Raw genomic sequence first — 12,161 nt, forward strand, 5'->3', positions numbered from 1 at the left:
CTGATTAAAATGCAAAAGTCAAGCTTAACACGTAGGACTTGCTTACCTGCACAGCAATATACAAGCCGGGAACATTGAATGACTCAAACATTATTTCAGCAGTATATTCCCTGTTTTCCGGAGTATTCAGTGGAGGTTCAGTCTGTTGAATTGAGTAATATTTCAAATAGACAATACCAGATCATTTTCACAACTTTACAGGCAATTTCTGAACAAAAAATAATTTATTCCAAAGGCAGTATTTAAAGGCATTAAATTTACAGGTAAAAAGATAGATACAAATACCAAAAGAAAATTACAGAGAATTCAAACAGATCTAAACATACATGCAGGTAATATAATTATTCACATAAAAAAAGAAACTGAAATCTTGTACCACATACTCAAATGGCTTAAACATTAAGAAAGAATATGGGGAGGGAGAGTGAGAGAGGGAGGGAGGAGAGAGGGAGGCCGGGAGGGAGGGAGGAAGGGAGAAAGGAAGGAAGGAAGGAAGGGAGTATCACAAGTTTTCACCTTTTTTTTTCTGAACATTACTATTACGCTTTCAATGTAAAGATCAACTGACAGGCTTTCGAGAGGTGATTGAATCCTGAAGAATCTACTTCATCACTAAATTAGTACACTAATGAATTCATACATGAATGGAATCCATTCCACTCATGTTAGGGCCTATCTGAAGGAAGATTACCAGGGGCATGTGTTTAAAAGGTATATATTGTACTTAGACCTTCCTCTTGTCTCTTTCTGCCTTCTGTCTGCCAGGAGGTGAGCCACTTTGCCTTACCACGTTTTCCACCATGATGTTTTTTCACACCACACACGGGCCCAGAAGTTAACAGAGTCACATGACCATGGACTGAAACCTCTGAAGCCCTGAGTCAAAATAAAGTCTCCCCTCCTTAAATTATTTTCTCAACTATTTTGTCACAGTGAGGAAAAACAATTATCTACTGCTCCTGTCATAAGGATTACATATTAATCATCAAAAACATTTACTTTGGCCATACTACTACTATAGAAGGTCTTAAAGATGACAGAGCTTTATATAACAAAGTCTTTCATACACATGACAATTGACAATTTAATACATGATAAGGTATATTCAGGTGTGATAAAAAATGTTCTCCTTACATTTCTTCAAAATTTTTCCCAGTAGGCTAGGTATGGCCTATTAGAACTTAGGAGGCTGGGCCAGGAGGATCTTAAGTTCAAGGCCAGCCTGGGCTACATAGCAAGTTGCAGGCCAGCCTGGGTTAAAAGCTACACCATATATAGTAAAAATTTTAAAAAAGTTACCATAAAATTATAATTTGGACTTACCAAAAGAAAATAATGGTCTTCAGGTTCTGCCCTTAAATATTTAAAGATCACTTGCTCCATAAACCTTTCCATCAAGTCCCAATCTTCAACTATACCATGGCGGATTGGCCACTATTAAAGCAAGCAAACAAAAGTCCCCACAAGTTATATTTTATTAGTATCAAAAAGTACATAAAACTACAAAAATAAAATACAGTGAGTATCAGATAATTAGTGGATATTAGAAGAGGATAAATACATAGGTATGAAAATAATATTGAAGACCATTCATAGGAGATGCATATTTAAGTATTTATAGAGATAAGTGAAATTATAGTTATAATGTATGTTCAAAGGGCTCAAGAGAAAAACATAAGATGAACACTGAAAATGTTAAAAATTTAAATAAAAATAGAAAGTCACTATAATAGAGTTCTTAGAGTTTTCAAAATTTTATAATGGGAAACTGAGTCCATTTAAAATTAAACCTATGGAAGTCATAGTTTATTATAATTTCCTTAATTTTTAATTTTAGTGAATTAACAAATATGCATTATATGCCTAATATGTACAACACACTTGATAACAGGAGGCAGTGGCACATGCCTGTTGTCCCAGTTACTAGGAAGACTGAGGCAAAATAATTGCAAACCAAATTCAACAACACATCAGAAAGATCACTCACCATGACCGAGTAGGCTTCATCCCAGGAATACAGGGGTGGTTCAACATACGAAAACCAATAAACGTAATAAACCACATTAACAGAAGCAAAGACAAAAACGACTTGTATTATCTCAATAGATGCAGAAAAAGCCTCTGATAAGGTCCAACACCATTTCATGATAAAAGCTCTAAGAACACTAGGAATAGAAGGAAAGTACCACAACATTATAAAAGCTATATATGACAAACCTTCAGCCAGCATTATACTTAACGGAGAAAAACTGAAACCATTCCCTCTAAAATCAGGAACCAGACAAGGATGCCCACTATCTCCACTCCTATTCAACATAGTACTGGAATTCCTAGCCAGAGCAATTAGGCAAGAAGAAGGAGTAAAAGGAATACAAATAGGTAAAGAAACTGTCAAAATATCCCTATTTGCAGATGACATGATCCTATACCTTAAAGACCCAAAAAACTCTACTCAGAAGCTTCTAGAGATCATCAATAGCTACAGCAAGGTAGCAGGATATAAAATCAACATATAAAAGTCATTAGCATTTCTACACACTAACAATGAGCAAACTGAAAAAGAATGTATGAAAACACTTCCATTTACAATAGCCTCAAAAAAAATCAAATACCTAGGTGTAAACCTAACGAAAGATGTGAATGACCTCTACAAGGAAACTTCTGAAGAAAACTAAACTTCTGAAGAAAGAGATTGAGGAAGACTATAGAAAGTGGAGAGATCTCCCATGCTCATGGATTGGTACAATCAACACAGTAAAAATGGCTATACTCCCAAAAGTAATCCACATGTTTAATGCAATTCCCATCAAAATTCCAATGACATTCATTAAAGAGATTAAAAAATCTACTGTGAAATTTATATGGAAACACAAGAGGCCACGAATAGCCAAGGCAATACTCAGTCAAAAGAACAATGCTGGAGGTATCACGATACCTGACTTCAAACTATATTACAAAGCAATAACGATAAAAACAGCATGGTGCTGGCACAAAAACAGACATGAAGACCAGTGGAACAGAACAGAGGACCCAGATATGAAGCCACACAACTATAACCAACTTGTCTTTGACAAAGGAGCTAAAAATATACGATGGAGAAATAGCAGCCTCTTCAACAAAAACTGCTGGGAAAACTGGTTAGAGGTCTGCAAAAAACTGAAACTAGATCCATGTTTATCACCCTATACCAAGATTAACTCAAAATGGATCAAGGATCTTAATATCAGACCACAAACTCTAAAGTTGATACAGGAAAGCGTAGGAAATACTCTGGAGTTAGTAGGTATAGGTAAGAACTTTCTCAACGAAACCCCAGCAGCACAGCAACTAAGAGATAGCATAGGTAAATGGGACCTCATAAAACTAAAAAGCTTCTGTTCATCAAAAGAAATGGTCTCTAAACTGAAGAGAACACCCACAGAGAGGGAGAAAACATTTGCCAGCTACACAACAGACAAAGGACTGATAACCAGAATATATAGGGAACCTAAAAAATTAAATTCTCCCAAAACTAATGAACCAATAAAGAAATGGGCAAGTGAACTAAACAGAACTTTCTCAAAAGAAGAAATTCAAATGGCCAAAAAGCACATGAAAAAAATGCTCACCATCTCTAGCAATAAAGGAAATGCAAATTAAAACCACGCTAAGATTCCACCTCACCCCTGTTAGAATAGCCATCATTAGCAATACCACCAACAACAGGTGTTGGCGAGGATTCAGGGAAAAAGGAACCCTCTTACACTGTTGGTAGGAATGTAAACTAGTACAATCACTCTGGAAAAAAATTTGGAGGCTACTTAAAAAGCTGAACATTGATCTACCATATTTGATCCAGCAATACCACTCTTGGGGATATACCCAAAAGAATGTGACACAGGTTACTCCAGAGGCACCTGCACACCCATGTTTATTGCGGCACTATTCACAATAGCCAAGTTATGGAAACAGCCAAGATGCCCCACCACTGACGAATGGATCAAGAAAATGTGGTATCTATACACAATGGAATTTTATACAGCCATGAAGAAGAACGAAATGTTATCATTCGCTGGTAAATGGATGGAATTGGAGAACATCATTCTGAGTGAGGTTAGCCTGGCCCAAAGGACCAAAAATCGTATGTTCTCCCTCATATGTGGACATTAGATCAAGGGCAAACACAACAAGGGGATTGGACTTTGAGCACATGATAAAAGAGAGAGCATACAAGGGAGGGGTGAGGATAGGTAAGACACCTAAAAAATTAGCTAGCATTTGTTGCCCTTAACGCAGAGAAACTAAAGCAGATACCTTAAAAGCAACTGAGGCCAACAGGAAAAGGGGAACAGGAACTAGAGAAAAGGTTAAATCAAAAAGAATTAACCTAGAAGGTAACACCCACGCACAGGAAATTAATGTGAGTCAACTCCCTGTATAGCTATCCTTATCTCAACCAGCAAAAACACTTGTTCCTTGCTATTACTGCTCATACTCTCTCTTGAACAAAATTAGAGAGAAGGGCAAAATAGTTTCTGCTGGGTATTGAAGGGTTGGGGGAGAGAGAGAGGGGGTGGAGTGGGTGGTAAGGGAGGGGGTGGAGTGGGTGGTAAGGGAGGGGGTGGGGGCAGGGGGGAGAAATGACCCAAGCCTTGTATGCACATATGAATAATAAAACAATAAAAAAAAAATCCTAGGTGGGTAGCAGGAGAGGTATAGTTCTATAATTAGAGGATAGAAAAAAATGAATTAGATACTCATCATTTCATTCATTCTGAATAAGATAAGCATGACTCAGAGGAAAAAAAAAAACAAGATAAAAGTGAGAGCACACAAGGGAGGGGTGAGGATAGGTAAGACACCTATAAATTAGTTAGCATTTGTTGCCCTTAACGCAGAGAAACTAAAGCAGATACCTTAAATGCAACTGAGGCCAATAGGAAAAGGGGAACAGGAACTAGAGAAAAGGTTAAATCAAAAAGAATTAACCTAGAAGGTAACACCCACGCACAGGAAATTAATGTGAGTCAACTCCCTGTATAGCTATCCTTATCTCAACCAGCAAAAACACTTGTTCCTTGCTATTATTGCTTATACTCTCTCTTCAACAAAATTAGCGATAAGGGCAAAACAGTTTCTGCTGGGTATCGAGGGGGTGGGGGGAGAGGGAGGGGGCAGAGTGGGTAGTAAGGGAGGGGGTGGGGGAAGGGGGGAGAAATGACCCAAGCGTTTTATGCACATATGAATAATAAAATAAAATTAAATAAATAAATGTACTATATCATGCATTTTTTTAAGACTAATTGAAGTTTTCTAATTTAAATGTTCATTCATTCATTCAACAATTATTAAATACACCAACTGTGAACTATTGACACAACTCCTAAGGTCATGGACATCTTGCTGAAGAAACCCAGTCTAACGAAAGAAATACATACAAAGAAGTATTACATTGTAGGTTTTTAAAGAAATAAAAGTTATATCTAAGGAAGTCTTAAAGAATCAATGTTCTTGGTTTCTGTCTTTATTTACATTTGTATTTATTTTGCCTGGGATCGGGTGAAATGGGGAGGAACATGTACATAAATAGAAAAAAAATACAAACATTGCATGAAACACAAAAGCAAACCACTGAAGGCATCAATGCCAAATATATTTGTTAAAAGGTGGGGTGTTGTAAAGAGATACCTAGACCAAGGTAATCAGATCTTCAAAAATCATGTATGCCTTACCTATGAGTTTTCTTTTGTAAGAAATGGAAGTATCAGTAGCAACTTTTAAGCAGGGGAATGGCAAAAACTGCTTGACTTTTTTGGGAAATATTTTAACAGCACTGGGAAAGCTGACATATCTTAAGAGAATCAAGAAGAGAAAGCAAGATTCCAAACTGCAGTATGGATGATGTTGAGCCAGATTCAAGATTTCTCAGTCAGTAAGAATGAAGGAAACAGTAGAAGTATCAATGAGTTTCTATATATAATACAATACTTGTTTGTATACACTTCTCCCACTAGACCTGAGTTTTTTTCACAGCTTCCACATCCTTAGGAATTGAGTCAATAGTTCCCAATGCACAGGTAATAACTGATGAAGAGAGTTCATTAATCAAAACACAAAAGTTGAATTTCATCTTGTCTCGGAGTAAACACGAGTGAAGAATATATAATGAAATTTGTTTTGCATATATTAAAACTCGAAAGACGGAGAAGGCAGTTTACAAATAAATGAAGATATGGAATTAGAACTAGAGGTCCAGATAAGATTATCTAGAAAGTCTTTAAGAAAAGAATAGAACTGTTGGGCTGAAAGTATAGGTCAGTGGAGGAGAGTTTGCCTAGCATGAGCAAGGCCCTGGGTTCAAGCCAGGAAAAGGAAAGGAGGGGAGAGGAACAAAGAATCAAAGCAAACCAAGGACAGTGCTGAAGGAATACTAATATTGGATTAGTAAGCAAGGGAGGAAACAAGTGAAATTGGAAAAAAAAAATAACAAGGAAGAATCCATGTTAGGAAGACAATCAACAGAGTAATTCTGTGAAAGACAAATCAAGAAGGAAGAAGACTATTGCTATGTGCTGGTGGCTCATGCCTGTAATCCTACCTACTAGGGATGTGGAGAACAGAAGGATCATGATTAAAGGCCACCTTGGGCAAAAAGTTTGTGAGACCCCATCTAAAGAACAGCTGAGTGTGGTGACTTGTGCCTGTCATCCAAGCTAATTGGGAGGGTGAGATGGGAGGATCAAGGTCCTAGGCTGGGATGGGGAAGGTGTTCAGGAGACCCCATCTCAACAGAAAAAAGCTAGATGTGGTTGGCCCATTATCCCAGCTACGGGTGGGAAGCATAAAATAGGAGGATAACAGTCAATGCTGGCCTGGGCAAAAAACAAAACCCTCTCTCCAAAATAACCAGAACAAAAAGGGCTAGGTGTAACTCAAGAAGTCGAACCCATAAAAGTTTTTTTTTTTAAATAAAAATAAATAAGAGTAAGAGGAAAATAAAGCAGTAGGTACATTACTGAGGACAGAGGTAGGAATAACGATTAAGCAGAATTATATTAGGTTTATTTGTAGCATTTGGAAAACATAAAAGTGTATTTGAAGACAGAACCCCTGAAGAAAACTGTGACCTCTCAGCTCACTGACTTCATCATCTTAGATGATTTCTCTTTTCCATTTTGCACTTTGGCCAGTTTATATCTTATCCTCACCATCATCTTTAAATCCCTAAAATGCAGGTATACCCATCTCTAATCACAACTCCTTTATTGTAGCAAACTATACTATCTTAATGTACCTCTTTTGATCACAGTTTCTGTTCTATTAGTCCCTAGCTATCAACACACACTAACAGTTTAGAGTTTAGGCCCCATCAACTTTGACTAGTCCTAGTCATACTTCCTTTTGTCATCCTACCTACCAAAACCCAACTCAGCAGGTCAGGACACTACTCTATACTTGCCTATACATAAAATGCTTGATTATACTGCAGAAACATATATATCTAGATTGGTAAGACTAAAGATTCAGCTCTTCCAGGACAGTATCTAGAGGCACTCAGAATGGCCCAGTATTTGACTCTCATCATAGGTTTTCCTACAGTATAACCTCTAAAAAAACAAGGCTGTCTTGAACCCCTGATAAGAGAATTGTTTACTATGAAGGTTGAGAAAACACCCAGAACTTCATGTAGCATGTGCAGAAGCAGACTTGGAGGAGTTTGTGCTGTGAAACCTAAAGCTGTCAAGGGTATCTGAAATGAAGAAACATGTCAGCAGAGCCTATGGTGGTTCCATGTATACTGAATGTGTCTGGATAAGATCAAATGTACTTTTCTTATGAAGGAGCAGAAAATCCTTGTGAAAGTATTAAAGGCTCAAGCACAAAGTCAGAAAGCTAAATTTAAAACTGAAGCTTAAAAAAAGTACTTAAGAATTTATAATTGTTATTCTCAAAAGCACCTAACCTTGTCTGGCAAGTTCATCTTTACTCTGCTTAATGATAGTTTTCATTCAATGTTCTCACCAATCAGATTTCACCTATAAAACCAATTCTCTACTATTTTTCTTCTCTTTCACTTGGATGATAAGAGATAATCCTTATATGAGTTTGATTATCTGTACTCTGGATCTCATCCCTACAGCTCTCTCAGAGACCTTGATTATACCCAATCTTTCTTGTTACTTTAGTTTCTTTCTATAATGGCTCTTCATATTAGCATTTAAGTATCTCTTCCATTTTAATCCTGCAACTTGTCTTTTCATCTATCTCTCCCTCCCAATCTTAGTCAAACCTCACTGAATACTGAGCTGAGATATGGCTCAGTGGTACAGCACTTCCTGGGTTCAAACCTTAGCACTGCAAAACCAAACAAAACCTCATGGAATAGTACTCTTATTGTCATGTTTGTTCCTTGCCAACCATTCACAATCCTACCTTCATATAGCCCCACTACTCTTCTAAAATTATTCTAAGGTTATGAATGACCTTCTTACCATTAAAGACAGCAAACAATTTATGCACTTTAACTTACTTGCTATCTCAGCAGCATCCTACTCTGTTTATCTCTACTATTCTGTCCCTCTCTACTTAAGCCTAATTAATGCATTGCTCAGGTTCTTGTCAAGCTCTTGCCCCTCCTATATATTCACTCCCCTAGGTAATCTTCTAAGGTAATCAGTACCTTCCAAATCTCTGCCGTTAGAACTACTTTTTTTCTGAGCTCCAAAATCCACGTTTCCCTGACTAGCAATACATCAAGATGTCTGAGAGGTACTCAAACACAATGCACTAAAAATTAAAACCTATCCTCTCCTCCCTACACCACTGCAGCAAAAGTGGTTTTTTTCTTTAATGCTCCCAATCTCAGAAGATAAGGAATGAGGAGACCACACAAGAGCTAGAAATTATCATTTACTGTATCTAGTCACCACCAACACCTTGTTAGTCATTCCCTGTTACTCCTTAAATGTCCTTTTTATTCTTGTCAAAACAAAAAAACTTTCATATACAGTTAATCAGATTCCTAGATTTAAATACTCATTCTAAAACCAAAAAACAAAATAAGAAGTGGTGGGTCATGTTAAATGACACAACGAAGATGCAATCAATAGTCAGAATCCAGAACACAGATTATTTTATAAGATAACTAGGGTTTTTTTTTTTTTTTTCATAAACAGACAGCAAGGGAAAAAAAGATAAAACACACACAAGGAGAAGTCACAGTAAAAAGAAAACTTAAGAGACTTATCAACTAAATCCAATGAGTAGATCTTATTTTAATCTTGACTGAAACAGATTATCAATATGAAAAATAATCAGGAAAATATAAACACTGACTAGGTATTAGATAACACTGAGATGAGTATTTGTAAGTGATTAACTGTAAAATAACTGAGAAGGGACAGATAACACAAGACTGACAATAGGTGGATAACTGCTAAATCTGTGTGATGGGCACATGAGGTTCATTACATTCTTTTCTCTACTTCTGGAAAACTTCTCTACTTTTGTAGACTTTTACTTACAATAAAAGTTTAATGTGTGTATGAGAATATACACAATATCCATTTCTATATTCACTGCCATCACTGTAGTCCAAGTCACTAATTATCCCTTGCTTTAGCTATTGCAATAGTCAATTATCTCATTTTCCCAGAATCGTGCTTGCCTTGCCAAAACAATTTCTCTTCACCTTTCCAAGCACTATAATTTCTTTATACACGTTATCTCATTAAGGCTCACAACAATCTTGAAGTACTAACAATACTGCCATTATATAGATGAATAAACTAAAAGTCAGAAAGATTAATTCACTGAGTACCACAGAACAAGAAAGAAGTACAACCAGAAGTCAAGTCCAAACAGGCAAACTTACTAAATTAGTCATCTAATAAACCCATTAATGTTGCCCACAGGATAAAGTTCAAACTCTTCAACATAGCCTAACAACACTTTGAACACACTTTCCTGGTCTCCTCACTCACTATTTCAGCCTCTCATACTTTAAAGCCTTCTTGTGTATTGGTCTCTCTGCCTAAAATAATTCTGTCTCCATAACTCACCTGGTTAATTCCTATTTTATTCTCAAGACCAGCTTAAGGATTTATTCTTCAAGGACTGCTGAATCCTCAAAAGAATAGCTTAGGTACTGCTATAACATATGCCCAGTTTATCCTCTACTTTCCTTTTTTCTAACCCCAATAATACTTACAATAATTTCTTTAATGTCTCCCTTTCTACCACATTATAAATAGCCTTCAAGTTAAGGAAGCTATTTTTGTTTTTTTAATTTACCACTGTATCCTCAGCACACAGCAAAGTTCTACACATAGTAGTAGTTCATTAAAGAATAAATAATAAGAGGAGAAGAAAAGAAATACAAAGGAGGAAATATGCATATCAGGGAAGGTCAATGTTAAAAAGTAAGATGATAATGGTCAGAACAGTGTTTAACTTTTGGAAAGGACTAGTTATCTGACTATTTGGAAAAGACTATCTGAATGAACTTACACTGATGTAACATTTTTGGGGAATGGGCACAAGAAAAGCTTCTAAATTGCTAGATTTACTCTAGAATTGTTACGATTACAGACACAAAAATTCTTCAAAGTATACAATTAAGATCTGTATACTTTTATGCCTCAATGAAAAGAAACAGAAGGAAAAGGGTAGGAAAGGAGAAGAGGAAAAGAAGAGCTATACTTCCAAATGGCATAAGCTTCAAAAAAAAGACAAATGGTATTGGTTTGACAAATCTGCAGATGTGGCTATGTGAAGATGAGAGAAAGCCAATCCCATTCAGGGTTGAGATCCAATGGGTATGGAAAAGTAAATTCACTTAAGTAGGTTAAAGCTTTACTTTTCTTGGGGGATAGGAGGGCAGAATTAAAACCACAGGGAAGAAGAAATTTCTATGGTTAAGAGTAAAAGAGTATTAGGCCTATAATAAAGTGAAATTCCAGAGGGAATAAACATCAAACAAACTAACTTTAAAATAAAAATGTTATTTATTTATACAAATCAAAGATACATACCTTTGTTGCATATGTAGGTTTTTCTATTGCTTCATCACCAATGAAGAAGTCTAGGTCATCAACACCTTTCATCACCCTCCTTTGAGCTTGATCACCTACTTTTGCTGACTCCTTAATAGCAATACCTTTAAAATAAGTTAGACATTTCAAATCCATTTCCTTCAAATGAGACAAACTTTTAACTTAGACTTCTCTCATTATGAAGTGTTATAAAACTAAATATGACATAGCATATTTTAAACTGTCAAACTAATGTACAAAATTCATAAGAAACCTATGACAAAATTCGTATTATATGATGAAATCTCAACTTCCACTCACTCAAAGACAAGGTCTCAAATGCAAAAGCCAAAAGTATTAGCTTTTGGCTAGTGGGAAAGGTTCAGTAATATTATTTTTAAAAACTATGTAAGATTTTGATTCTGAATAAAATTATAATCCCAGCAAGTTCACATATGCTTGATGGACAATCAGAAATTAAAAGTGAAGAACACTAACAAATAAAAGGGAGAAAAATAGCAAAGAGAATTTTTAAAAACAAACTTTCTTCATATTTCCACTCTATTCAATACTACGGTCTAATGCATTATTATTTAATATAAGAGGGACCTGTTAAACTTTAGTCACCTATATAAAGAAAACTCAACAGTCCCCATAAATAATTTCAGAAATCCAGCATATAATTTTAGAAGTAAAACCCACTGTTTACTACTTTGGTTGTTTTCTTTTTTAATACAGACAGGGTCTCACTATATAGCCCAGGCTAGCCTCATACTCACAATCCTCTTCCCTTGCCATCAGAGTCCTAGGATTATAGGCATATGCTACATCTGGCCTGTTTTGTACTTTGTAAATTAAGTTAAATTTCTGAATTCTTCCAGTTAAGCAGCTCTTCATTCAAAATAGTTATCTGAATGAACTTATGTTGATCTAACATTTCATTGTTACTTTTATTTAATAATTACATCTGAAAGTGGAAAAAAAACTAAAGGGAAAAAAATTTAAATCCACAATCTATTTTTCCATTTAAATGTTACAGATTCTCTCTGGCAATACATTTGTAATACACACAGGCATCCAGATGGCTCACTATAAATTTCCTGGAAAGTAAAATATATAAAACAACTTTAAACCATATCTACAGGCTTT

The 12,161-nt window shown here is 35.8% G+C and overlaps 1 protein-coding gene across 1 annotated transcript in view; it reads right to left on the reverse strand.

Moving 5' to 3' along the window:
* Actr3 (actin related protein 3) overlaps nucleotides 1–12,161 on the reverse strand; it is a 51,434-nt gene that overhangs the window by 19,431 nt on the left and 19,842 nt on the right. The window contains exons 3-5 of the mRNA XM_074070587.1: nucleotides 11,013–11,137; nucleotides 1,324–1,434; nucleotides 47–142 (exon numbers count right to left, since the gene is read on the reverse strand). Of these exons, the coding sequence (XP_073926688.1) occupies nucleotides 47–142; nucleotides 1,324–1,434; nucleotides 11,013–11,137 (332 nt within the window). The remainder of the gene's footprint in view (nucleotides 1–46; nucleotides 143–1,323; nucleotides 1,435–11,012; nucleotides 11,138–12,161) is intronic.

Source organism: Castor canadensis, chromosome 4 (assembly GCF_047511655.1).
Source record: "Castor canadensis chromosome 4, mCasCan1.hap1v2, whole genome shotgun sequence".
In the NCBI taxonomy this organism is placed as follows: domain Eukaryota; kingdom Metazoa; phylum Chordata; class Mammalia; order Rodentia; family Castoridae; genus Castor; species Castor canadensis.